At 45.2% G+C, this 27324-nt stretch overlaps 5 protein-coding genes and 1 long non-coding RNA gene across 8 annotated transcripts; all 6 read left to right on the top strand.

Moving 5' to 3' along the window:
- Window positions 1-1304: 1304 nt before the first annotated feature.
- On the top strand, window positions 1305-2530 carry LOC135586097 (heavy metal-associated isoprenylated plant protein 43-like). Its single transcript, XM_009399965.3, has 3 exons — window positions 1305-1368; window positions 1793-1874; window positions 1960-2530. The coding sequence occupies exons 1-3, from the start codon at window positions 1360-1362 to the stop codon at window positions 2340-2342; spliced, it is 474 nt and encodes a 157-aa protein (XP_009398240.2). The 5' UTR covers window positions 1305-1359; the 3' UTR covers window positions 2343-2530.
- Window positions 2531-3675: 1145 nt separating this feature from the next.
- Window positions 3676-5056, top strand: LOC135672603 (heavy metal-associated isoprenylated plant protein 43-like). The gene is made up of 3 exons (XM_065181097.1): window positions 3676-3744; window positions 4107-4188; window positions 4286-5056. The coding sequence occupies exons 1-3, from the start codon at window positions 3736-3738 to the stop codon at window positions 4894-4896; spliced, it is 702 nt and encodes a 233-aa protein (XP_065037169.1). The 5' UTR covers window positions 3676-3735; the 3' UTR covers window positions 4897-5056.
- Window positions 5057-6583: 1527 nt separating this feature from the next.
- LOC135665770 (uncharacterized) lies at window positions 6584-9446 on the top strand. Of its 2 annotated transcripts, none has more exons than XR_010509468.1 (3): window positions 6584-6683; window positions 7398-8316; window positions 8770-9446. It is a non-coding gene; the product is annotated as an uncharacterized LOC135665770 (long non-coding RNA). The 2 variants fall into 2 exon arrangements; XR_010509469.1 differs by lacking the exon at window positions 6584-6683 and adding an exon at window positions 6694-7054.
- Window positions 9447-11690: 2244 nt separating this feature from the next.
- Window positions 11691-13361, top strand: LOC135665759 (protein PYRICULARIA ORYZAE RESISTANCE 21-like). Its single transcript, XM_065177398.1, has 3 exons — window positions 11691-11766; window positions 12218-12299; window positions 12387-13361. The coding sequence occupies exons 1-3, from the start codon at window positions 11758-11760 to the stop codon at window positions 13199-13201; spliced, it is 906 nt and encodes a 301-aa protein (XP_065033470.1). The 5' UTR covers window positions 11691-11757; the 3' UTR covers window positions 13202-13361.
- Window positions 13362-20234: 6873 nt separating this feature from the next.
- Window positions 20235-21382, top strand: LOC135586177 (protein PYRICULARIA ORYZAE RESISTANCE 21-like). 2 transcript variants are annotated; one of them, XM_009399967.3, is made up of 3 exons: window positions 20235-20285; window positions 20711-20792; window positions 20876-21382. In XM_009399967.3, exons 1-3 carry the CDS (start codon window positions 20277-20279, stop codon window positions 21235-21237), a joined length of 453 nt encoding a protein of 150 aa, XP_009398242.2. In that variant the 5' UTR covers window positions 20235-20276; the 3' UTR covers window positions 21238-21382. The 2 variants fall into 2 exon arrangements, 1 of the variants encoding a protein (XP_009398242.2); XR_010509452.1 differs by having other exon boundaries at window positions 20241-20338.
- A 4383-nt stretch (window positions 21383-25765) lies between these two features.
- Window positions 25766-26991, top strand: LOC135665728 (heavy metal-associated isoprenylated plant protein 43-like). Its single transcript, XM_065177388.1, has 3 exons — window positions 25766-25829; window positions 26254-26335; window positions 26421-26991. Exons 1-3 carry the CDS (start codon window positions 25821-25823, stop codon window positions 26801-26803), a joined length of 474 nt encoding a protein of 157 aa, XP_065033460.1. The 5' UTR covers window positions 25766-25820; the 3' UTR covers window positions 26804-26991.
- Window positions 26992-27324: the final 333 nt, after the last annotated feature.

Here is a 27324-nt window from a genome sequence, read left to right as displayed (position 1 = left end):
GGTGTGTCCCGGGATCTGGAGGCCGAGGAGCACGACGCTGGCGGGTGAACTGCGCAGGTGTGGTCTCGGGATCTAGAGTCCAAGGAGCACGACGCAGGCGGGTAAACCGCGCAGGTGTGGTCTCGGGTGGCGTAAAGCCGAAGAGCCGAGGAGCGGCCAGGTGTGTCTTGGGTGGCGTAAAGCCGAAGAGCCGAGGGGCACGACGCAGGCGGGTAAACCGTGCAGGTGTGGTCTCGGGTGGCGTAAAGCCAAAGAGCCGAGGAGCGGCCGGGTGTGTCTTGGGTGGCGTAAAGCCGAAGAGCCGAGGGGCACGACGCAGGCGGGTAAACCGCGCAGGTGTGGTCTCGGGTGGCGTAAAGCCGAAGAGCCGAGGAGCGGCCGGGTGTGTCTTGGGTGGCGTAAAGCCGAAGAGCCGAGGGGCACGACGTAGGTGGGCTGGCCGCGCGGGTGTGTCTTGGGTGGCGTAAAGCCGAAGAGCCGAGGAGCGGCCAGGTGTGTCTTGGGTGGCGTAAAGCCGAAGAGCCGAGGAGTGGCCGGGTGTGTCTTGGGTGGCGTAAAGCCGAAGAGCCGAGGGGCACGACGCAGGTGGGCTGGCCGCGCGGGTGTGTCTTGGGTGGCGTAAAGCCGAAGTGCCGAGGAGCGACTAGGTGTGTCTTGGGTGGCGTAAAGCCGAAGAGCTGAGGAGCGGTCGCGTGTCTTGGGGGGCGTAAAGCCGAAGAGCCGAGGAGCGGCCAAGTATGTCTTGGGTGGCGTAAAGCCGAGGAGCCGAGGAGCACGACGCAGGCGGGCGAGCCGCGCAGGCGTGGTTTTGGGAGCTGGAGGCCGAGGAGGTCTTGGGCAAGATGTGGCCGAGGAGGTCTTGGGCAACAATTATTTAGTCATACTGTTAATCACTGTTTCACAAAAAATCTTTTTTTCATCCAAACTCGTTTTTGATACGGATCAAACATCCAAGGCTTTCTCAACTATCGAATAAATATTTAAATATTCAAAGTTTCATATTAGTCGGATTGATCTAGACATCACAAATATTTATTATGTATTCTAACCCGTGATTTGGTCTGATAAGCAAAAGATCACATATTCTAAAATCTGAAGTTGTTAGAAAATAAACCCAATATATGCTTTAATCATAGAAAGCAACAGTGTTTTGTAAGCAAAAGTTAGAATTATATCAGAATAGTCAAAAAGGAGAACTAGAAGCAATGGCAGCCGCTTTCTCCTGGTCATAAAGGACATCAAGATAGAATTATATTACAATAGTAAAAAACGGTTTACCTGGCTCGTCGACTGCCTCTATAAAGGGGGCCTTTGGTTATCCGCTTCTCCCCCAGCGTGGGATCTCATAACTTTCGAGAGATGGCAGAGGTGTTCATCTCTCTCTCTCTCTCTCTCTCTCTCTTAAAGATCTGTCTTCACTGTGGTGAGCCAGTTGTCTGGATAAAGATGAATTTATTGTCAGCCATGGATCTTTATGCGTTGGTCAACTTCATGCTGTGTTTTTCTTTGATGTGTCCTTTGTTAATTGGATAACTCACATCATGCAATCCGGATGATCAAAAACAGATCGGTCTTGTGGATTTGACCCTTCTTCTTTTAGATAAAATTTCTCTGCTTGGTTTAGATTTTCTTGGACTTTGGAATCAACATGATGTTCTTCAACATTCATAGACTTTTCTACCGAGTCAAAAGCTCCACAACACAAGAAAAAGAAGGCTGAAACTTTTGTTCATGGAAGCCAAAACTGATACATGTCTGTTTGCATGTGCTTTTCTTGCTCGCCTTGACACAGATAGCCACCGTAATCATCAAGGTTGACCTGCACTGCTGCTCCAACTCCAAGAAGATCAAGAAAGCTCTGTGCAAGCTCCAAAGTAAGCTACCGTCTCTCTCTCTCTCTCTCTCTCTCTCTCTCTTGGTGCTGACAAATTTGTGTGGAAATTGGTCGATGCGTCGGAGACTGGTTCAACATCGAATCAATCGTCTACGACGAGAAGAAGAACACCGTCACAGTATCCGGCCCCTTCAACCCTGAGTGCTTCATCAGGAAGCTTCGCTGCCTCGCCTGCAAGGCGATCGAAGACGTCCAGACCAAACCGCCGAAACCCCCACCTTCTTCTCCTCCCAAGGACGAAAAACCAAAGCCCGATAAACCGCCGCCGCCGCCTGAGGTGGTGGTGAAGCTCCACGTGTGTGTTTTCCCGCCCTCGGCGTGGCCCATCCGCTGCTGCCAGCCGTGCCCCGAGCCACGCCGCGGGTGCCGCCGCTGCTGCTCCTGCGGCCCGCTGTCCGACGGCCGTCACTGTTACGAGGGTGACGGCTACAAGATCGTCCTCGAGTAGGACCCTTCTTATTCCTGCTCTATTATGTAATTTCCTATGCATATAGTCACTCTCGTTGCAAGATGTCATTTGGTAACGGTAATAGATAACGGATAAGAAGGGGGAATGAGGTAAACGTCATGTCACTTCCTCTCCCCTATGCGTAATGTACGTAATATAATATATGATGATATATGTTTATGCTGTTATATCTCAGTCGTCGCAATACGATGTTTATATAGCGATTTTTTGTTTATACTCGTAATCTAAATTTAATATACAGAAAAAAATTAAAATTTATAGAGATAAAATAGATAATTTCGAAGCCACAAAAAAGAATGGATTTATAAACCCCCAACGATACGAAAGATTATAACAAATAGAAACGTTACAAGTCCAAGCATAAATGATTGCTTTCGTCATCGACTTGACATTTGATTACGACGACATACCGGTTGGAGACCCGTCCGTCTCCTTTTCCTTGTCAAGAACGATGTTAGCCGTTCCTAATGTACGTGTCAACATAGACAAGAAGAATCATCTCACTTATAATATCTCTCCTAAATATCATCTTATCGTAAACCTTTCATAAAATAAACTTTGCCATCCATCTCGACATGGACAAGAAGGATCATCTCGCAGCAGGTTGGGATTGAGCTGCATTACCTACCGTGATGACGATGGCGGCGGCGACGTGTGGTGAGTAGCGGTCGATGGTGGCGGCTAATGGAGAACGAAGGAACGGTACCTTTTCTTGGTTCCATCCTCGGCTATGAGAATTGATTGCACTGCCGCGAAGGAACGGTACGTTCTGTGATTCAACAAACAAGTACCGAGTGATAATGGTCGCGAGGCCATGAACAAAATGGAGTCAGTAGTGAGTTATCTCAACAAGAATCCTGTCCCTGTACCCCGTGCCGGCATTGATAAAACAGCGCCCCAAACACAAGGAACACAGGAAGAAGACAGAACGAAAGATTGGTTTTGAGTACTTGTTCTTCTGTATGTCGAGTTTTCAGTCTTGGGACGGTAAACTTGTTCTTCTGCAACCCGAAAAACCAGAGTATTTGTTTGAGTCACGAAAATAATCTTTCTCAAAGTACATTGGCTCTGAATCTTTACTGGCTCATTTTCCAGACTCGATAAACGGTGCCATATACAACGCACACTGAGAACGCTCAGCCGCACCACACATGGCTTCTTCGTGTGACTCGTGACGTTCCAACAACCTCCGGAAGCAGCACTCGCGAAGGTAAGGGTGCTTTAAACATGGCCATGAATCACACGAGGGTAGAGACAAGAAAAGCTTTATTCTTGATCAGTCATTGTGTTGGTGGCCCGTCGACTGCCTCTATAAAGGGAGCCTTTGGTTATCCGCTTCTCCACCAGCTTGGGGTCTCAAAACTTTCGAGAGATGGCCGAGGTGTTCATCTCTCTCTCTCTCTCTCTCTCTCTCTCTTAAAAATCTGTGTTCACTGTGGTGAGCTAATTGTGAGGATAAAGATGAATTTATTGTCAGCCATGGATGTTTATGTGTTGGTCAACTTCATGCTGTGTTTTTCTTTGATGTGTTCACTGTGTTTTTCTTTTAGATAAAAAATCTCTGCTCGGTTTAGATTTTCTTGGACTTTGGATTCAACATGATGTTCTTCAACATTCTTTGACTTTTGTACTGAGTCAAAAGCTCCACAACACGAAGAAAAAGAAGGCTGAAACTTTTGTTCATGGAAGCCAAAACTGATTCATGTCTGTTTCCATGTGCTTCTCTTGCTCGCCTTGGCACAGATAGCCACGGTAATTATCAAGGTTGACCTGCAGTGCTGCACCTGCTCCAGGAAGATCAAGAAAGCTCTGTGCAAGCTCCAAAGTAAGCTACCGTCTCTCTCTCTCTCTCTCTCTCTCTCTCTCTCTCTCTCTCTCTCGGTGCTGACAAAGTTTTGTGGAAATTGGTCGATGTGTTGGAGAACGGTTCAACATCCAATCAATCGTCTTTGACGAGAAGAAGAACACCGTCACAGTCTCCGGCCCCTTCAACCCTCAGCGCTTCATCGAGAAGCTTCGCTGCCTCGCATGCAAGGTGATCAAAGACGTCCAGATCAAACCGCCGCCGCCGCCGCCGACACCGCCGAAGCCACCGCCGCCGCCGCCGCCTGAGCAGAAGCCACCCGTGTGTGTTTGCCCGCCACCCGTGTGTGCTTGCCGGCCCCCGGTGTGGCCCTCCTGCTGCAAACAGCCGTGCCCCTGCTTCGATCCGCGCCAAGGGTGCCGCCGCTGCTGCACCTGCGGCTGGATCTGCGACGTCCCGTCATTGCCACCATGTAGGCCCATTCCACTCCCGTTGCCGGAGGCCGTGGTGAGGCCGCCCATGTGTGGTTTCCCGCCCACGGGGTGGCCCGTCTGCTGCAAACAGCCGTGCCCCTGCTTCGATCCGCGCCAAGGGTGCCGCCGCTGCTGCACCTGCGGCTGGGTCTGCGACGGCACCCCGTCGTCCGCCGCCTGCCGTCCCGGTTGCGAGGTTGGCGGCTGCAAGATCATCGTCGGGCAGGAGCCTTGTCAGTCCTGCTCTATTATGTAATTTCCTATACTTATAGTTATTCTCGTTGCAAGATGTTATTGCGTAACAGTAATAGTTAACGGATAAGAAGGTGGACTGAGGTAAACGTCATGTGACTTCCTCTGTCAGTCATGTACGTAATATAATATGTGATGATATATGTTTATGCTGTTATATCTCAGTCGTCGCAATACGATGTTCGGTGATTATATATATATATATATATATATATATATATATATATATATATATATATATAGAGTGAATCATGTTGAGATATATATCTATATATACATATATATATATATATATATATATATATGTATATATATATATATATGTATATATATATATATATGTATATATATATATATACATATATATATATTTATATATATATACATATACATATATATACATATGTATATATATATATATATATGTATATATATACATATGTATATATATATATATGTATATATATGTATATGTATATATATACATATATATATACATATATATGTATATATATACATATATATATAAACATATATATATATATGTATATATATATATATATGTATATATATATATATTTATATATATATATATATAATAGTAAAAAAAAGGAGAACTATAAGTTTTGCTTGGAACATTCTACTCGACAAATATGCAGATTCAAACGATCCAAAAGCTGGGAATTGATTGCACTGCTGGAGACTAATGAACAGTGCCTTGTGTGGTTCAACAGACAAGCACCGATTGCTAACATCTTACGTTTCTGGATCGAACAGCTTCAACAATAATCCTCTCGCTGTACACCGTGCCGGCATTAATAAAATAGCGGCCCAAACACAAGAACACAGGAAGAAGAAAGAACGAAGTGGGATCGACAGCTACAAGATTGGAAAGCGAACAGAAGGTGCTTACCAGAATGCCAAAGCGAAACCAACTCGACCTTGACGATGACCTCCCGGTTGGCTTACGCATCAAATCCCCAACTTGGGGTCACAACGGGTCGGACATTTCGGTATTCAAGTCCATCCAACCCGCTTGAATCAGGTTCGAGTTGACTGGGTTCGGATTCGAATACCAGAGTCGGGTTCGTACTATCGTCTTCCTAATGGTACCCGATCCTTTTCCCGACGAGGCACCGATCGTTATCATGTGTTGCGTAGGTGACACGTTTGCCCCTCTTATGTAGAGGTGGACCCAAGCGCCCTGCATGCCTGCCGCCAATTAGGAGGCAGGTATGTTCCGTATAGGATTAGAAACGGGTAAAACACATTGGGACAAGTGAATCTCCTTGCCATGCCATGTGGAAGTACTCTGGGATGGCGGTACCATTGGGTTCTTCCGGGGACCCGAGGGATCCCCTCCAATGCCAATGCCTGTACGCATCACAGGGGGCCCCACATGATAAGGGGACTTGAACGGTTTCCTTTTAAAGGTGCGTCTTGGAGAGGATCCACGTCATTTCAAGGCGGAGGTAATCGGCCAATGACCACGGCCGCGAAACCACATAGAACTGTCCTGTCAGGACACTTCCTGTATACTGCAAAACAGGAAACACTGATCGAGGGTGCTGCGTTCGTCTCGAACTGGTGGGTACCCATGCCTTTGCATGGAGAGTACACTGTATTCTGTGTTGGATGGAACAGGTGATCAGAACCCCGGTGATCCGAACTATTAAGTCGGGCGGGGAAGAGGGCAGAAAAGTTAACCTTTCCGATTACGTGAAGGGGTTGTCGTCCTCTTCTCTCTATTTGGCACGTTTCGATCGCTCGAAGCGCTGTGATCTCCATCAGGTACGTCTCTTCTTCGACACCAATCTCGTCGTGGCTTAAATTTCGTACCATACTTGGGATGCCTCTTCCGAACGAGATAAAATTGGCTCGATCCAGCTAGGGTTCCGTGAATTGCCCATGGATGTTCGCCTTCTTGCTATTTCGTGATTCTTAATGGTTCTGGAAACTTGTTTCGAAAGTTTTGGATCGATTTAGAAGGTAATTCCGAGTGTTGGTGATCGTAGAACCTGGTATCAGATGCTCGATGCCGTAAAGTTGCCTGCTTTATGGGGTGTGTGATTCTGGGGTTATGAAGAACATACTCCTGTGCTCTTTGGCGGGGTCACATTTACCTTTTTGTTGGGTTCAGGATCTATCCCACCGACTAATAGGTATGTATTTGGTGCTTCACATTGGTGCGACGTTTGACAGACGCTTTCTTGCTAGAGACGGAAGTAGGGTTTTTACGACTCGTGTTACTCCTGTTTTTGCTCTTGTTGATTTTGGTCTTTGATGTTGAATTCTCATACCATTTGTTGCTTTGATTTTGTTTCCTTTTACAATTTGTGCGAATTAATATATTTTGCCATTGTTTTTTTTTGTGGTAATTTGCATTTATCTATAGTTAGTAGCTTCAGTGATTTGTAGCTTTAAATGCGCCGATTGGTCGCTGGCAAAGTCCTGTTTGCATTGTTTCCGGCGGCCACTCTATCTGGTAGCTAATATATAATATAGGTTTCAATGCAGTTGAAATGACTGAAGAAGGCACAGCTACATGCGGACGGTGCAAGGGAAGAAGCAAACCAAAGGACACCGATGGACTGGAGAAAAGCAAAGGCAAGAAGGATGTGAACGAAGATGACCATGTTTTAGAAGAGGGTGGAGAAGAAAAGAAGGAAGGTGAAGCAGAAGAGGATGGCGAGGAAGAGAAGGCGAAACCAAAGAGGGAGGGGGAGGAAAAAAAGGAAGGTGAAATAGAAGATGATGGAGATAAAAAGAAGGAAGGGGAAGTAGATGGGGATGAAATAAAGGGAAGGCGGAGATGGGGAGAAGGAAGGTGAAGAAGTAGAAGATGGAGACGAAACGAAGAAAGGTGAAGTAAAAGAAAATGGAGACAAAAAGAAGAAAGATAAAGAAGTGATCGATGGTGAAGGAAATGAGGATGGATGGCCGACAACACACGACAGATTTGGAATGTGTGGGCGGAGAAAAAGAGGCCACCGAGAAAGTAAATACAGTAGAAAATGGTGGATGTAGATGACGTCAAAGATGAAGAAAAAGGTTGGTTGTGTCACGTGATTGCTTTCGTCATCGACTTGAGATGTGATAGCGCCATAACACCGGTTGGAGACTCGTCCGTCTCCTTTGCCTTATCGAGAATATAAATTTCTTTTCTTGAAAATATCATAAAATAATATAATTATTTTAAGAATTGAATTGAGTAATTATTTATCCAATTCCAACAGCTTAATCTATCAAAAAAAACTAATATATACAATTAATGATCAGTATAATGATTGAGTGGTACCGGCTTTAGTATACAATTAATGATCAGTCACTGTATCGATGACTCGTCGACTGGCTATATAGAGGGAGTTTTTGGTTATCCGCTTCTCAACCAGCTTGGGGTCTTAACTTTCGAGAGATGGCAGAGGTGTTCATCTCTCTCTCTCTCTCTCTCTCTCTCTCTCTCTCTCTCTTTCTCTCTCTCTCTTAAAATTCTGTCTTCACTGTGCTGAGCTAATTGTGAGGATAAAGATGAATTTATTGTCGGCCATGGATGTTTATGCGTTGGTCAACTTCATGCTGTGTTTTTCTTTGACGTGTTCTTTATTAATTGGATAACTCACATCATGCAATCCGGATGACCAAAAATAGATCGGTCTTGTGGATTTGACCCTTCTTCTTTTAGATAAAATTTCTCTGCTTGGTTTAGATTTTCTTGGACTTTGGATTCAACATTATGTTCTTCGACATTCATTGACTTTTCTACCGAGTCAAAAGCTCCACCGTGCAAGAAAAAGAAGGCTGAAACTTTTGTTCATGGAAGCCAAAACTGATTCATGTCTGTTTGCTTGTGCTTTTCTTGCTCGCCTTGACACAACAGATCGCCACGGTAATTATCACGGTGGACCTGCACTGCTGCACCTGCTCCAAGAAGATCAAGAAAACTCTGTGCAAGCTCCAAAGCAAGCTACCTTCTCCCTCTCTCTCTCTCTTTTTGCTGACTAATTTCTGTGGAAATTGGTCGTTGTGTTGGAGACCGGTTCAACATCGAATCAATTGTCTACGACGAGAAGAAGAACACCATCACAGTATCCGGCCCCTTCAACCCTGACTGCTTCATCAAGAAGCTTCGCTGCCTCGCCTGCAAGGTGATCATATGTGTCCAGATCAAGCCGAAACCCGTCAAACCACCGCCACCGCCACCGCCGCCTAAGGTGGAGGTGGAGGTGAATTTAGACGTGTGTGTTTTCCCGCCCCCGGGGTGGCCCAACTGCTGTGCCTGCGACGGCCCCCCGCCGTCCGCCTCCTGCCGTCCCTGTCGCGAGTTTGACGGCTGCAGGATCATCGTCGAGCAGGAGCCTTGTCAGTCCTGCTCTATTATGTAGTTTCCTATACGTATTCTTATTCTCGTTGCAAGATGTTATTGGGTAAGAGATAACGGATAAGGCGGACAGAGGTAAACGTCATGTGACTTCCTCTGTCAGCAATGTACGTATGTGATGATATATATGTTTATGCTGTTATATCTCAGTCGTCGCAATATGATGTTTATATAGAGATTTTGGTTCATACCCGTAATCTAAATTTAATATACATACAAAATAAAAATAAAAAATATATTAAAATTTATAGAGATAAAACAGATAGATAATTTCGAAGCCACAAAAAGGAATAGATTTATTATAAACCCCCAACAACATGAAAGATTATAACAAATAGGATTGAGATATGATTCAAAAGGAATATAGTTTTCTTTTCTTGAAGATATCATAAAATAATTATATTATTTCAAGAATTGAATTGAGTAATTATTTATCAATTCCAACAGCTTAATCTATCAAAAAGAAATTAATATATGTTGTTATTCTTTAAAAAAAAAATACAAGAAGGAACATCTCAATTATAGTATACCTTTCATAAAATAAACTTTCCCGTCCATCTCGACATTGACGAGAAAGATGATCTCACCGCAGGTTGGGATTGAGCTGCATTACCTACCGTGAAGACGATGGCAGCGACAACGCTCGGTGACTGCCGGTCAATGGTGGCAGCCAATGGTGAACCACACGTCTGGTCGTCTTTTCTTGTCTCTATCCTCGGCTCGGTGGCCTCCCACACTACCAACCTTGGTACGGATATGGTCGGTCAGGCCATGGCACATTCTGCATCCCCAGATTTACTTCCAAGTATGTTACTCTAAAAGCTTCCTGGAGATTGAGAATGGCAGGATCACTAAGAAATATGACCATTGCTTCCCTCTAAATTCCTCTCCTTTATTCTGTATTAGCAAAAAGGCAGACTAAACACAAAACAAGCATCCAGGAGAAAGCTAGTTTAGATCTGCCATAATGATAAGGTTGCATTTACTTCGATGCTGCCAATCAAACTTACATTGTTTTTATTGATGAAAATGATGTCATATTTGATAAAAGATCTGCCGTCGACTGTCACATGGCACAATAATGCACTTCAATAATATAGTTTAGATCCAAAACATTGTATGTGGACCAAGGTAATGAATCAAATAAAACTTTAGAGGATAAACATAAAATGTGATCTTATCACGCAGAATACAAGTCGAAAAATCATAAATACATGTGTTTTTCCTTATCTCATATGAATTAAAAGGGCAATGACAACAATTATTTAGTCATACTATTAATCACTGTTTCACAAAAAATCTTTTTTTCATCCAAACTCGTTTTTGATACGGATCAAACATCCAAGGCTTTCTCAACTATCGAATAAATATTTAAATATTCAAAGTTTCATATTAGTCGGATTGATCTAGACATCACAAATATTTATTATGTATTCTAACCCGTGATTTGGTCTGATAAGCAAAAGATCACATATTCTAAAATCTGAAGTTGTTAGAAAATAAACCCAATATATGCTTTAATCATAGAAAGCAACAGTGTTTTGTAAGCAAAAGTTAGAATTATATCAGAATAGTCAAAAAGGAGAACTAGAAGCAATGGCAGCCGCTTTCTCCTGGTCATAAAGGACATCAAGATAGAATTATATTACAATAGTAAAAAACGGTTTACCTGGCTCGTCGACTGCCTCTATAAAGGGGGCCTTTGGTTATCCGCTTCTCCCCCAGCGTGGGATCTCATAACTTTCGAGAGATGGCAGAGGTGTTCATCTCTCTCTCTCTCTCTCTCTCTCTCTTAAAGATCTGTCTTCACTGTGGTGAGCCAGTTGTCTGGATAAAGATGAATTTAGTATCGATTGCACTGCCGGAGACGAAGGAACGGTGCCTTCTGTGATTCAACAAACAAGTAGCGAGTGATAATGGCCGCGAGGCCATGAACAAAATGGAGACAGTAGTGAGTTATCTCAACAAGAATCCTGTCCCTGTACCCCGTGCCGGCAGTAATAAAACAGCGCCCCAAACACAAGGAACACAGGAAGAAGACAGAACGAAAGATTGGTTTTGAGTACTTGTTCTTCTGTATGTCGAGTTTTCAGTCTTGGGACGGTAAACTTGTTCTTCTGCAACCCGAAAAACCAGAGTATTTGTTTGAGTCACGAAAATAATCTCTCTCAAACTACATTGGCTCTGAATCTTTACTGGCTCATTTTCCAGACTCGATAAACAGTGCCATATACAACGCACACTGAGAACGCTCAGCCGCACCACACATGGCTTCTTCGTGTGACTCGTGACGTTCGAACAACCTCCGGAAGCAGTACTCGCGAAGGTAAGGGTGCTTTAAACATGGCCATGAATCGTGCGAGGGTAGATACGAGAAAAGCTTTATTCTTGATCAGTCATTGTGTTGGTGGCCCGTCGACTGCCTCTATAAAGGGAGGCTTTGGTTATCCGCTTCTACACCAGCTTGGGTCTCAAAACTTTCGAGAGATGGCCGAGGTGTTCATCTCTCTCTCTCTCTCTCTCTCTCTCTCTCTCTCTCTCTCTCTTAAAAATCTGTGTTCACTGTGGTGAGCTAATCGTGAGGATAAAGATGAATTTATTGTCAGCCATGGATGTTTATGTGTTGGTCAACTTGATGCTGTGTTTTTCTTTTATTTGTTCTTTATTAATTGGATAACTCACATCATGCAATCCGGATGACCAAAAACAAACAGGATATCGATCGGTCTTGTGGATTTGACCCTTCTTCTTTTAGATAAAAAATATCTGCTCGGTTTAGATTTTCTTGGACTTTGGATTCAACATGATGTTCTTCAACATTCTTTGACTCTGTTACTGAGTCAAAAGCTCCACAACACAAGAAAAAGAAGGCTGAAACTTTTGTTCATGGAAGCCAAAACTGATTCATGTCTGTTTGCATGTGCTTCTCTTGCTCGCCTTGGCACAGATAGTCACGGTAATTATCAAGGTTGACCTGCAATGCTGCACCTGCTCCAGGAAGATCAAGAAAGCTCTGTGCGAGCTCCAAAGTAAGCTACCGTCTCTCTCTCTCTCTCTCTCTCTCTCTCTCTCTCGGTGCTGACAAATTTTTGTGGAAATTGGTCGATGTGTTGGAGAATGGTTCAACATCCAATCAATCGTCTTTGACGAGAAGAAGAACACCGTCACAGTATCCGGCCCCTTCAACCCTGACTGCTTCATCAAGGAGCTTCTCTGCCTCGCATGCAAGGTGATCAAAGGCGTCCATATCAAAGAGCCGGCAAAACCGCCGCTGCCACCGCCGCCGCCGCCACCGCCACCGCCACCGCCGCCGCCCGTGTGTGTTTGCCTGCCACCCGTGTGTGTTTGCCCGCCACCCGTGTGTGTTTGCCCGCCACACGTGTGTGTTTGCCGGCCCTCGGTGTGGCCCGTCTGCTGCAAACAGCCGTGCCCCTGCTTCGATCCGCGCCAAGGGTGCCGCCGCTGCTGCACCTGCGGCTGGATCTGCGACGTTCCGTCATTGCCACCATGGAGGCCCAATCCAGTCCCGTTGCCGGAGGCCGTGGTGAGGCCGCCCATGTGTGGTTTCCCGCCCACGGGGTGGCCCGTCTGCTGCAAACAGCCGTGCCCCTGCGTCGATCCGCGCCAAGGGTGCCGCCGCTGCTGCACCTGCGGCTGGATCTGCGACGTCCCGTCACCGCCACCATGTAGGCCGTTCCCGGAGGCCGGGGTGAGGCCGCCCGTGTGTGTTTTCCCGCCCCAGGGGTGGCCCAACTGCTGTCGCCAACCGTGCCCCTGCTTCGAGCCACGCAGCGGGTGCCGCCGCTGCTGCTCCTGCGGCTGGGTCTGCGACGACCCCCCGCCGTCCGCCGCCTGCCGTCCCGGCTGCGAGGTTGGCGGTTGCAAGATCATCGTCGGGCAGGAGCCTTATCAGTCCTGCTCTATTATGTAATTTCCTATACGTATAGTTATTCTCGTTGCAAGATGTTATTGGATAACAGTAATAGTTAACGGATAAGATGGTGGACTGAGGTAAACGTCATGTGACTTCCTCTGTCAGTAATGTACGTAATATAATATGTCATGATATATGTTTATGCTGTTATATCTCAGTCGTCGCTATACGATGTTCGGTGATTATATATATATATATATATAGAGAGAGAGAGAGAGAGTGAATCATCTTGATTTGTCGACCATGGAACTTCTTACGTGAATAGTAGATGGAACTTCTTAGTTTATCATCTTGATTTGTCGACCATGGAATAAGGGTCCGATAGCTTCCTCAATTATCAAGCAAACATTCGAACATTCTCTTCAATCAGATCAGACTTCTTATGCACGACGGGCTTGAATCGAATCGGATTGATCTAAGCATCATCAACATCTATCCATCATGTATTCTAACTCATGATTTGCTCTGATATCCAAATATCACGTATTCTAAAAGCTGAAGTTGTTAGGAAATAAACCCAATATATGCTTTAATCATAGAAAGCAAAAGTGTTTTGTAAGGATTTAGCTGAACATCAAGTCAGAATTATATTAGAATAGTAACAAAAGGAGAACTAGAAGTTGTGCTTGGAACATTCTACTTGACTAATATGCAGATTCAAACGATCCAAAAACTGGGACTTGATTGCACTGCTGGAGACTAATGAACAGTGCCTTGCGTGATTCAACAAACAAGCACCGAGTGCTAACATCTTACGTTTCTGGATCGAACAGTTTCAACAATAGTCCTCTCGCTGTACCCCATGCCGGCATTAATAAAACAGCGGCCCAAACACAAGAACACAGGAAGAAGAAAGAACGAAGTGGGATCGACAGCTACAAAATTGGAAAGCGAACAGAAGCTGCTTACCAGAATGCCAAAGCGAAACCAACTCGACCTTGACGACGACCTCCCGGTTGGCTTACATATCAAATCCTCAACTTGGGGTCACAACGGGTCGGACATTTCGGAATTCAAGTACCAGAGTCGGGTTCGTACTAGTACCCGATCCGTTTCACGACGAGGCACCGATCGTTATCATGTGATGCGTACGTAACACGTTTGCCCCTCTTATGGAGAGGTGGACCCATGCCCCATGCATGCTACCGGTTGGAGACCCGTCCGTCTCCTTTGCCTTATCGAGAATATAAATTTCTTTTCTTGAAAATATCATAAAATAATATAATTATTTTAAGAATTGAATTGAGTAATTATTTATCCAATTCCAACAGCTTAATCTATCAGAAAAAAATTAATATATGTTGTAACCCTTTTAAAAATAAAAATAAAAAATAAAAATCTATATAATGATTGAGTGCTACCGGCCTTAGTACACAATTAATGATCAGTCATTGTATTGGTGACTCGTCGACTGCCTATATAGAGGGAGCCTTTGGTTATCCGCTTCTCAACCAGCTTGGGGTCTTAACTTTCGAGAGATGGCAGAGGTGTTCATCTCTCTCTCTCTCTCTCTCTCTCTCTCTCTCTCTCTCTCTCTCTCTCTCTCTCTTAAAAATCTGTCTTCACTGTGGTGAGCTAATTGTGAGGATAAAGATGAATTTATTGTCGGCCATGGATGTTTATGTGTTGGTCAACTTCATGTTGTGTTTTTCTTTGATGTGTTCTGTATTAATTGGATAACTCACATCATGCAATCCGGATGACCAAAAACAGATCGGTCTTGTGGATTTGATCCTTCTTCTTTTAGATAAAATTTCTCTGCTTGGTTTAGATTTTCTTGGACTTTGGATTCAACATGATGTTCTTCGACATTCATTGACTTTTCTACCGAGTCAAAAGCTCCACCGTGCAAGAAAAAGAAAAATAAACTTTCCCGTCCATCTCGACATTGACGAGAAAGATGATCTCACCGCAGGTTGGGATTGAGATGCATTACCTACCCTGATGACGATGGCAGCGACAACGCTCGGTGACTGCCGGTCAATGGTGGCCGCCAATCTGGTCGTCTTTTCTTTGTCTCCATCCTTGGCTCGGTGGCCTCCCACACTACCAGCCTCGGCACGGATATCGTCGGTCAGGCCATGGCACATTCTGCGTCCCCAGATTTACTTCCAAGTATGTTCCTCTAAAAGCTTCCTGGAGATTGAGAATGGCAGGATCACTATTACTGTCTCTAAGAAATATGACCATTGCTTCCCTCTAAATTCCTCTCCTTTATTCTGTATTAGCAAAAAGGCAGACTAAACACAAAACAAGCATCCAGGAGAAAGCTAGTTTAGATCTGCCATAATGATAAGGTTGCATTTACTTCGATGCTACAAATCAAGATGACAAACTTACATTATTTTTATTGATGAAAATGATATCATATTTAATAAAAGAGACATCTTCAATTATTCCCCTAAGAAGTGTCACATGGCACAATAATGCACCTCAGTGATATAGTTTAGATGTGCCATCCAGCACATGAATGCACTTCGATAATATAGTTTAGATCCAAAACATTGGATGTGGACAAAGGTAATGAATCAAATAAAACTTTAGAGGATAAACATAAAATGTGATCATATCACGACAGAATACAAGTCGAAAAATCATAAATGTATGTGTTTTTCCTGATCTCATATGAATTAAAAGGGCAATGGCAACAATTATTTAGTCATACTGTTAATCACTGTTTCACAAAAAATCTCTTTTTCATCCGACCTCGTTTTTCATACGAACATGCAAGTCTTCCTCAACTATGGAACAAATATTTAAATATTCTTTTCAATCATACCGGACTTTTCCCTTAGTGGAACACAGCCCTCATATGCTGATGATCAAGGCTTTCATCCGATGCAAAATTCGATGCTCGTACGGAAGACCCGCCTCTGCGGTACCATGGCCTTCACTCCTTGAATCCATAGCCCTTCTTGCCGTCGTGTTGTTCACCGAAGTGGAGCTTCCAGTAGCTCCCGATCATACCTCCGTATGATCAAGTCCCTCACGGGGCTAGGTTGTGTGAATCGCATTGCCACAAAAATAACCTTTGTGCGCTTCACATTCTTCCAAGCTTGTCTGTTCTCGTGTTGCCTCTTGTGCGGAGGGTTGGCCATTCCTCTGAATGCCAATCTCAGATGCTCGCTCCTCTAATCGACTCCTTTTCCCTACATCTCCATGCCCGTTTTCTACCAAACGGTCACGCGTGTGCTGACTGCCCTCAATGCAGCCCCGCTAGGTCCCCCACGTTTGCATGCTAAGTGTTTCTATGAGTGCTTGTCCCGCTCTGATACAATCTGTCACGGACTTAGCTGGTTTCGCCTAAGTCGTGCGGCACCCTTGCGTGTCCGTCCGCAAAGGTCAGCCTCCCCGAAGCCTCCCATGGTCCCTTAGGTCCCACAAAAGAGAGAACAGGACAGAGAAAATGCCTCACTCGGGATCCACAAGCAAACATCTCCGAAAAACACTTTATAGACAATGCAAATTACAAACAGACTTTACAAGCTCCGAACAGTTGCACAACAAAGGGTAAAATGGTCCATTACAGACCGAGAATCACTCACACGTGTCCACATGACACATCCTTTATTTACAAGCCTAAAGCGGCCCCCATCCCAACTAAAATGAGACTATTAAGCCTTCGGTCGTCCCTCTACATGCTGTATAAAGCATGAACACACCAAAAGACACGGACATACATAAGTATTAAATCAAACATCCTGTTTAGAAGTTTGTTCGTGACAATCTGGCACATTAATGCACTTCTACGATGTAGTTTAGATCCATACGAAACATTGATCGGGGACAAAGTTAATGAATCAAATAAAACTCGAGTGGACAAACATAAATTGTGGTCCTATCATGCAGAATACAGTAATTATCTGGTCATAATTATTAAGGTCAGTCACTGTTTTACTAAAAATCTCTGGTTCGTTATTAATTTAGGTATCGGAGAGATCTCATCGAAAAATCCATCCAGTCTTGTTTATCATACGGGTCGATCATGAAGTAAGAATCCGAGCTTCCTTAACTATCAAGCAAATATTCGAACCTACTCTACAATCACATCAGATTTCTTATACACGACTTGAATCGGGTTGGTCTAAATATCACCAACATCCATCCATCATGTATTCTAACTCATGATTTGCTCTGATATCCAAATATCACATATTCTAAAAGCTGAAGTTGTTAGGAAATAAACCCAATATATGCTTTAATCATAGAGAGCAAAAGTGTTTTGTAAGGATTTACCTGCACAACAAGTCAGAATTATATTAGAATAGTCATAAAGGAGAACTATAAGTTGTGCTTGGAACATTCTACTGGACAAATATGCAGATTCAAACGATCCAAAAACTGGGAATTGATTGCACTGCTGGAGACTAATGAACGGTACCTTGTGTGATTCAACAAACAAGCACCGAGTGCTAACATCTGACGTTTCTGGATCGAACAGTTTCAACAATAATCCTCTCGCTGTACACCGTGCCGGCATTAATAAAACAGCGGCCCAAACACAAGAACACAGGAAGAAGAAAAGAACGAAGTGGGATCGACAGCTACAAGATTGGAAAGCGAACAGAAGGTGCTTACCAGAATGCCAAAGCGAAACCAACTCGACCTTGACGACGACCTCCCGGTTGGCTTACGTATCAAATCCCCAACTTGGGGTCACAACGAGTCGGACATTTCGGTATTCAAGTCCATCCAACCCGCTCGAATCAGGTTCGGGTAGACTGGGTTCGGATTCGAATACCAGAGTCGGGTTCGTACTATAGTCTTCCTAATGGTACCCGATCCGTTTCCCGACGAGGCACCGATCGTTATCATGTGATGCGTACGTGACACGTTTGTCCCTCTTATGGAGAGGTGGACCCATGCCCCCTACATGCCTGCCGCCAATTAGGAGGCACGTTTCTTCCGCATAGGGCCAGAAACGGGTAAAAACACACTGGGACAAGTGAATCTCCTTGCCATGCCATGTGGAACTACTCTGGGATGGCGGCACCATTGGGTTCTTCCGAGGACACCCAAGGATCCCCTCCAATGCCAATGCGATTCCAGCATACACAGGGGACCATACATATGGAAAGCTGGGGCCAGTCTCAGTGGATAGCCACATGGTAAGGGGACTTGAACGGTTTCAATTTAAAGGTGCATTATGGAGAGGATCCGCATCATTTCAAGGCGGAAGTAATCGGCCAATGACCACGGCCGCGAAACCACATTGAACTCGGGTTTGGGGTCCGGAAAGGACACTGCCTGTATACTCCAAATCAGGAAACACTGATCTAGGGTGCTGCCTCCGTCTCGAAGTGGTGGTACCCATGCCTTTGCATGGAGAGTACACTGTATTCTGCATTGGATGGAACAGGTGATCCGACCTATTAAGCCGGGCGGGGAAGAGGGAAGAAAAGGTGCCCTTTCCGATTCCGGGAAGGGGTTTTCGTACTCTTCTCTCTATTTGGCACGTTTCGATCGCTCGAAGCGCCGTGGTCTCCATCAGGTACGTCTCTTCTTCGACACCAATCTCGTCGTGGCTTAAATTTCATACCATACTTGGGATGCCTCTTCCGAACGAGATAAAATTGGCTCGATCCAGCTAGGGTTCCGTGAATTGCCCACGGATGTTCGCCTTCTTGCTATTTCGTGATTCTTAATGTTTCTGGAAACTTGTTTCGAAAGTTTTGGATCGATTTAGAAGGTAATTCCGAGTGTTGGTGATCGTAGAACCTGGTATCAGATGCTCGATGCCGTAAAGTTGCCTACTTTATGGGGTGTGTGTTTCTGGGGTTATCAAGAACATGCTCCTGTGCTCTTTAGCGGGGTTGCATTTACTTTTTTTGTTGGTTTCAGGATCTATCCCACCGACTATTACGTATGTATTTGGTGCTACACATTGGCGCGACGTTTGACAGACGCTTTCTTGTTAGAGATGGAAGTAGGGTTTTTACTACTCGTGTTACTCCTGTTTTTGCTCTTGTTGTTTTTGGTCTTTGATGTTGAATTCTCATACCATTCGTTGTTTTGATTTTGTTTCCTTTTACAATTTGTGCAAATTCTCATACCATTAGCTATAAATGCGCCGATTGGTCGCTGGCAAAGTCCTCTTTGCATTGTTTCCGGCGGCCACTCTATCTGGTAGCTAATATATAATATAGCTTTCAATGCAGTTGAAATGACTGAAGAAGGCACAGCTACATGCGGACAGTGCAAGGGAAGAAGCAAACCAAAGAAACGGACACCGACCGATGGACAGGAGAAAAGCAAAGGCAAGAAGGATGTGAACGAAGATGACCATGTTTTAGAAGAGGGTGGAGAAGAAAAGAAGGAAGGTGAAGCAGAAGAGGATGGCGAGGAAGAGAAGGAAGGCGAAACCAAAGAGGGGGAGGAAAAAAAGGAAGGTGAAATAGAAGATGATGGAGATAAAAAGAAGGAAGGGGAAATAGATGGGGATGAAATAAAGGGAAGGTGGAGATGGGGAGAAGGAAGGTGAAGAAGTAGAAGATGGAGACGAAACGAAGAAAGGTGAAGAAGTAGAAGATGGAGACGAAACGAAGAAAGGTGAAGTAAATGAAAATGGAGACAAAAAGAAGAACGATAAAGAAGTGATCGATGGTGAAGGAAATGAGGATGGATGGCCAACAAACTCACATGACAAATTTGGAATGTGTGGGCGGAGAAAAAGAGGCCACCGAGAAAGTAAATACAGTAGAAAATGGTGGATGCAGTTGTGTCACGTGATTGCTTTCGTCATCGACTTGAGATGTGATAACGCCATAATACCGGTTGGAGACCCGTCGTTCTCCTTTTCCTTATCGAGAATATAAATTTCTTTTCTTGAAAATATCATAAAATAATATAATTATTTTAAGAATTGAATTGAGTAATTATTTATCCAATTCCAACAGCTTAATCTATCAGAAAAAAACTAATATATACAATTAATGATCAGTATAATGATTGAGTGGTACTGGCTTTAGTATACAATTAATGATCAGTCACTGTATCGATGACTCGTCGACTGGCTATATAGAGGGAGCCTTTGGTTATCCGCTTCTCAACCTGGGGTCTTAACTTTCGAGAGATGGCAGAGGTGTTCATCTCTCTCTCTCTCTCTCTCTCTCTTAAAAATCTGTCTTCACTGAGGTGAGCTAATTGTGAGGATAAAGATGAATTTATTGTCGGCCATCGATGTTTATGTGTTGGTCAACTTCATGCTGTGTTTTTCTTTGATGTGTTCTTTATTAATTGGATAACTCACATCATGCAATCCGGATGACCAAAAATAGATCGGTCTTGTGGATTTGACCCTTCTTCTTTTAGATGAAATTTCTCTGCTTGGTTTAGATTTTCTTGGACTTGGGATTCAACATTATGTTCTTCGACATTCATTGACTTTTCTACCGAGTCAAAAGCTCCACCGTGCAAGAAAAAGAAGGCTGAAACTTTTGTTCATGGAAGCCAAAACTGATTCATGTCTGTTTGCTTGTGCTTTTCTTGCTCGCCTTGACACAACAGATCGTCACGGTAATTATCACGGTGGACCTGCACTGCTGCACCTGCTCCAAGAAGATCAAGAAAACTCTGTGCAAGCTCCAAAGTAAGCTACCTTCTCCCTCTCTCTCCCTCTCTCTCTCTCTTTTTGCTGACTAATTTCTGTGGAAATTGGTCGTTGTGTTGGAGACCGGTTCAACATCGAATCAATCGTCTACGACGAGAAGAAGAACACCATCACAGTATCCGGCCCCTTCAACCCTGACTGCTTCATCAAGAAGCTTCGCTGCCTCGCCTGCAAGGTGATCATATGTGTCCAGATCAAGCCGAAACCCGTCAAACCACCGCCACCGCCACCGCCGCCGCCGCCGCCGCCTAAGGTGGAGGTGGAGGTGAATTTAGACGTGTGTGTTTTCCCGCCCCCGGGGTGGCCCAACTGCTGTGCCTGCGACGGCCCCCCGCCGTCCGCCTCCTGCCGTCCCTGTCGCGAGTTTGACGGCTGCAGGATCATCGTCGAGCAGGAGCCTTGTCAGTCCTGCTCTATTATGTAGTTTCCTATACGTATTCTTATTCTCGTTGCAAGATGTTATTGGGTAAGAGATAACGGATAAGGCGGACAGAGGTAAACGTCATGTGACTTCCTCTGTCAGCAATGTACGTATGTGATGATATATATGTTTATGCTGTTATATCTCAGTCGTCGCAATATGATGTTTATATAGAGATTTTGGTTCATACCCGTAATCTAAATTTAATATACATACAAAATAAAAATAAAAAAATATATTAAAATTTATACAGATAAAACAGATAGATAATTTCGAAGCCACAAAAAGGAATAGATTTATTATAAACCCCCAACAACATGAAAGATTATAACAAATAGGATTGAGATATGATTCAAAAGGAATATAGTTTTCTTTTCTTGAAGATATCATAAAATAATTATATTATTTCAAGAATTGAATTGAGTAATTATTTATCAATTCCAACAGCTTAATCTATCAAAAAGAAATTAATATATGTTGTTATTCTTTAAAAAAAAAATACAAGAAGGAACATCTCAATTATAGTAAACCTTTCATAAAATAAACTTTCCCGTCCATCTCGACATTGACGAGAAAGATGATCTCACCGCAGGTTGGGATTGAGATGCATTACCTACCCTGATGACGATGGCAGCGACAACGCTCGGTGACTGCCGGTCAATGGTGGCCGCCAATGGTGAACCACACGTCTGGTCGTCTTTTCTTGTCTCTATCCTCGGCTCGGTGGCCTCCCACACTACCAGCCTCGGCACGGATATCGTCGGTCAGGCCATGGCACATTCTGCGTCCCCAGATTTACTTCCAAGTATGTTCCTCTAAAAGCTTCCTGGAGATTGAGAATGGCAGGATCACTATTACTGTCTCTAAGAAATATGACCATTGCTTCCCTCTAAATTCCTCTCCTTTATTCTGTATTAGCAAAAAGGCAGACTAAACACAAAACAAGCATCCAGGAGAAAGCTAGTTTAGATCTGCCATAATGATAAGGTTGCATTTACTTCGATGCTGCCAATCAAACTTACATTGTTTTTATTGATGAAAATGATGTCATATTTGATAAAAGATCTGCCGTCGACTGTCACATGGCACAATAATGCACTTCAATAATATAGTTTAGATCCAAAACATTGGATGTGGACAAAGGTAATGAATCAAATAAAACTTTAGAGGATAAACATAAAATGTGATCATATCACGACAGAATACAAGTCGAAAAATCATAAATGTATGTGTTTTTCCTGATCTCATATGAATTAAAAGGGCAATGGCAACAATTATTTAGTCATACTGTTAATCACTGTTTCACAAAAAATCTCTTTTTCATCCGACCTCGTTTTTCATACGAACATGCAAGTCTTCCTCAACTATGGAACAAATATTTAAATATTCTTTTCAATCATACCGGACTTTTTCCTTAGTGGAACACAGCCCTCATATGCTGATGATCAAGGCTTTCATCCGATGCAAAATTCGATGCTCGTACGGAAGACCCGCCTCTGCGGTACCATGGCCTTCACTCCTTGAATCCATAGCCCTTCTTGCCGTCGTGTTGTTCACCGAAGTGGAGCTTCCAGTAGCTCCCGATCATACCTCCGTATGATCAAGTCCCTCACGGGGCTAGGTTGTGTGAATCGCATTGCCACAAAAATAACCTTTGTGCGCTTCACATTCTTCCAAGCTTGTCTGTTCTCGTGGTGCCTCTTGTGCGGAGGGTTGGCCATTCCTCTGAATGCCAATCTCAGATGCTCGCTCCTCTAATCGACTCCTTTTCCCTACATCTCCATGCCCGTTTTCTACCAAACGATCACGCGTGTGCTGACTGCCCTCAATGCAGCCCCGCTAGGTCCCCCACGTTTGCATGCTAAGTGTTTCTATGAGTGCTTGTCCCGCTCTGATACCATTTGTCACGGACTTAGCTGGTTTCGCCTAAGTCGTGCGGCACCCTTGCGTGTCCGTCCGCAAAGGTCAACCTCCCCGAAGCCTCCCATGGTCCCTTAGGTCCCAAAAAAGAGAGAACAGGACAGAGAAAAGGCCTCACTCGGGATCCACAAGCAAACATCTCCGAAAAACACTTTATAGACAATGCAAATTACAAACAGACTTTACAAGCTCTGAATAGTTGCACAACAAAGGGTAAAATGGTCCATTACAGATCGAGAATCAAATAAAACTCGAGTGGACAAACATAAATTGTGGTCCTATCATGCAGAATACAACAATTATCTGGTCATAGTTATTAAGGTCAGTCACTGTTTTACTAAAAATCTATGGTTCGTTATTAACTTAGGTATCGGAGAGATCTCATCGAAAAATCCATCCAGTCTTGTTTATCATACGGGTTGATGCGAGGGGCATCTGTTTAAGCTGTGGCCTCGGGGCCGACGCGGCTCGGTTCTGGGGTCCGAAATGTGGGGGTCTCTAGCGCAGCTCCTCGGGGTCTCCCGACGGCCTGGCACCGTGGTTCGAGTCGGCAGTTCGGGTCGGCAGGTCGGTTCGGGTCGACAGTTCGGGTCGGGTGGAAGCTCCGCCGCAGCGCTAGGAAGAGGCGACACCGTCTCAGCACCTGCACACAAGTCGGGCCGGGAGCTCGGTCCGACCCCTCCGACGATCAAGTAAGTGAAAGCGGAGAGGGTTTTGGAGGAAGAGAAGCCTCCGAGTGTGTGTGGTGCTTGTGTTGCTCCCAGTGAAGAAGTGGCCTCACGTGGCGTTAAGAACGCTGGGGTATTTATAGATGAGTTTGATGTTACCTGACGTGCCCGCTTGCCGAGGCAGGGCCGTACCTCTGATGGCATCTGACGTCGTCGTGGGTATTGCGTGGAGAGCCGAGCTGCCGCAGGGTATGGGTGAGCCTCGGTCGACGTGCTCCCATCAGGTCATCATTAAAGCTTGCTTCCTTGGGCAGTGCGTCCACCTGGGGTGGCTGACGTCATGGTCGGCAGGTTGCCATTTTTGCCCATAACATATTCCCCCCCCCGAAAGGAGCTATGCATCGGTTGTTGTAAGAGGAATCTGATGCATGGCTTCTGTCTTCAGGCGGGCTGGCCGCGCGGACGAGGTTTCGGGGAGAATGGAGCCGAGGGGCCGAGGAACACGACACAGGCGGGCTGGCCGCGCAGGTGTGTCTCGAGAGTAGGGGCCAAGGAGCACGACGCTGGCGGGTGAACCGCGCAGGTGTGGTCTAGGGATCTGGAGGCCGAGGAGCACGACGCAGGCGAGTAAACCGCGTAGGTGTGTCCCGGGATCTGGAGGCCGAGGAGCACGACGCTGGCGGGTGAACTGCGCAGGTGTGGTCTCGGGATCTAGAGTCCAAGGAGCACGACGCAGGCGGGTAAACCGCGCAGGTGTGGTCTCGGGTGGCGTAAAGCCGAAGAGCCGAGGAGCGGCCAGGTGTGTCTTGGGTGGCGTAAAGCCGAAGAGCCGAGGGGCACGACGCAGGCGGGTAAACCGTGCAGGTGTGGTCTCGGGTGGCGTAAAGCCAAAGAGCCGAGGAGCGGCCGGGTGTGTCTTGGGTGGCGTAAAGCCGAAGAGCCGAGGGGCACGACGCAGGCGGGTAAACCGCGCAGGTGTGGTCTCGGGTGGCGTAAAGCCGAAGAGCCGAGGAGCGGCCGGGTGTGTCTTGGGTGGCGTAAAGCCGAAGAGCCGAGGGGCACGACGTAGGTGGGCTGGCCGCGCGGGTGTGTCTTGGGTGGCGTAAAGCCGAAGAGCCGAGGAGCGACCAGGTGTGTCTTGGGTGGCGTAAAGCCGAAGAGCCGAGGAGTGGCCGGGTGTGTCTTGGGTGGCGTAAAGCCGAAGAGCCGAGGGGCACGACGCAGGTGGGCTGGCCGCGCGGGTGTGTCTTGGGTGGCGTAAAGCCGAAGTGCCGAGGAGCGACTAGGTGTGTCTTGGGTGGCGTAAAGCCGAAGAGCTGAGGAGCGGTCGCGTGTCTTGGGGGGCGTAAAGCCGAAGAGCCGAGGAGCGGCCAAGTATGTCTTGGGTGGCGTAAAGCCGAGGAGCCGAGGAGCACGACGCAGGCGGGCGAGCCGCGCAGGCGTGGTTTTGGGAGCTGGAGGCCGAGGAGGTCTTGGGCAAGATGTGGCCGAGGAGGTCTTGGGCAACAATTATTTAGTCATACTGTTAATCACTGTTTCACAAAAAATCTTTTTTTCATCCAAACTCGTTTTTGATACGGATCAAACATCCAAGGCTTTCTCAACTATCGAATAAATATTTAAATATTCAAAGTTTCATATTAGTCGGATTGATCTAGACATCACAAATATTTATTATGTATTCTAACCCGTGATTTGGTCTGATAAGCAAAAGATCACATATTCTAAAATCTGAAGTTGTTAGAAAATAAACCCAATATATGCTTTAATCATAGAAAGCAACAGTGTTTTGTAAGCAAAAGTTAGAATTATATCAGAATAGTCAAAAAGGAGAACTAGAAGCAATGGCAGCCGCTTTCTCCTGGTCATAAAGGACATCAAGATAGAATTATATTACAATAGTAAAAAACGGTTTACCTGGCTCGTCGACTGCCTCTATAAAGGGGGCCTTTGGTTATCCGCTTCTCCCCCAGCGTGGGATCTCATAACTTTCGAGAGATGGCAGAGGTGTTCATCTCTCTCTCTCTCTCTCTCTCTCTCTTAAAGATCTGTCTTCACTGTGGTGAGCCAGTTGTCTGGATAAAGATGAATTTATTGTCAGCCATGGATCTTTATGCGTTGGTCAACTTCATGCTGTGTTTTTCTTTGATGTGTCCTTTGTTAATTGGATAACTCACATCATGCAATCCGGATGATCAAAAACAGATCGGTCTTGTGGATTTGACCCTTCTTCTTTTAGATAAAATTTCTCTGCTTGGTTTAGATTTTCTTGGACTTTGGAATCAACATGATGTTCTTCAACATTCATAGACTTTTCTACCGAGTCAAAAGCTCCACAACACAAGAAAAAGAAGGCTGAAACTTTTGTTCATGGAAGCCAAAACTGATACATGTCTGTTTGCATGTGCTTTTCTTGCTCGCCTTGACACAGATAGCCACCGTAATCATCAAGGTTGACCTGCACTGCTGCTCCAACTCCAAGAAGATCAAGAAAGCTCTGTGCAAGCTCCAAAGTAAGCTACCGTCTCTCTCTCTCTCTCTCTCTCTCTCTCTCTTGGTGCTGACAAATTTGTGTGGAAATTGGTCGATGCGTCGGAGACTGGTTCAACATCGAATCAATCGTCTACGACGAGAAGAAGAACACCGTCACAGTATCCGGCCCCTTCAACCCTGAGTGCTTCATCAGGAAGCTTCGCTGCCTCGCCTGCAAGGCGATCGAAGACGTCCAGACCAAACCGCCGAAACCCCCACCTTCTTCTCCTCCCAAGGACGAAAAACCAAAGCCCGATAAACCGCCGCCGCCGCCTGAGGTGGTGGTGAAGCTCCACGTGTGTGTTTTCCCGCCCTCGGCGTGGCCCATCCGCTGCTGCCAGCCGTGCCCCGAGCCACGCCGCGGGTGCCGCCGCTGCTGCTCCTGCGGCCCGCTGTCCGACGGCCGTCACTGTTACGAGGGTGACGGCTACAAGATCGTCCTCGAGTAGGACCCTTCTTATTCCTGCTCTATTATGTAATTTCCTATGCATATAGTCACTCTCGTTGCAAGATGTCATTTGGTAACGGTAATAGATAACGGATAAGAAGGGGGAATGAGGTAAACGTCATGTCACTTCCTCTCCCCTATGCGTAATGTACGTAATATAATATATGATGATATATGTTTATGCTGTTATATCTCAGTCGTCGCAATACGATGTTTATATAGCGATTTTTTGTTTATACTCGTAATCTAAATTTAATATACAGAAAAAAATTAAAATTTATAGAGATAAAATAGATAATTTCGAAGCCACAAAAAAGAATGGATTTATAAACCCCCAACGATACGAAAGATTATAACAAATAGAAACGTTACAAGTCCAAGCATAAATGATTGCTTTCGTCATCGACTTGACATTTGATTACGACGACATACCGGTTGGAGACCCGTCCGTCTCCTTTTCCTTGTCAAGAACGATGTTAGCCGTTCCTAATGTACGTGTCAACATAGACAAGAAGAATCATC

This window comes from Musa acuminata, chromosome BXJ1-4 (assembly GCF_036884655.1).
Source record: "Musa acuminata AAA Group cultivar baxijiao chromosome BXJ1-4, Cavendish_Baxijiao_AAA, whole genome shotgun sequence".
NCBI lineage: Eukaryota > Viridiplantae > Streptophyta > Magnoliopsida > Zingiberales > Musaceae > Musa > Musa acuminata.
The sequence above is the reverse complement of the archived record's forward strand: the minus strand, read 5'-3'. Positions and strand labels throughout refer to the sequence as shown.

Excerpts from the sequence above, each read along its gene's own strand:
- LOC135586097 (XM_009399965.3), top strand. Across the intron at positions 1,875-1,959 it reads AGCTCTGTGCAAGCTCCAAA|ACTGGTTCAACATCGAATCA; the intron begins GTAAGCTACCGT and ends GATGCGTCGGAG.
- LOC135672603 (XM_065181097.1), top strand. Across the intron at positions 4,189-4,285 it reads AGCTCTGTGCAAGCTCCAAA|AACGGTTCAACATCCAATCA; the intron begins GTAAGCTACCGT and ends GATGTGTTGGAG.
- LOC135665759 (XM_065177398.1), top strand. Across the intron at positions 12,300-12,386 it reads AGCTCTGTGCGAGCTCCAAA|AATGGTTCAACATCCAATCA; the intron begins GTAAGCTACCGT and ends GATGTGTTGGAG.
- LOC135586177 (XM_009399967.3), top strand. Across the intron at positions 20,793-20,875 it reads AACTCTGTGCAAGCTCCAAA|ACCGGTTCAACATCGAATCA; the intron begins GTAAGCTACCTT and ends GTTGTGTTGGAG.
- LOC135665728 (XM_065177388.1), top strand. Across the intron at positions 26,336-26,420 it reads AGCTCTGTGCAAGCTCCAAA|ACTGGTTCAACATCGAATCA; the intron begins GTAAGCTACCGT and ends GATGCGTCGGAG.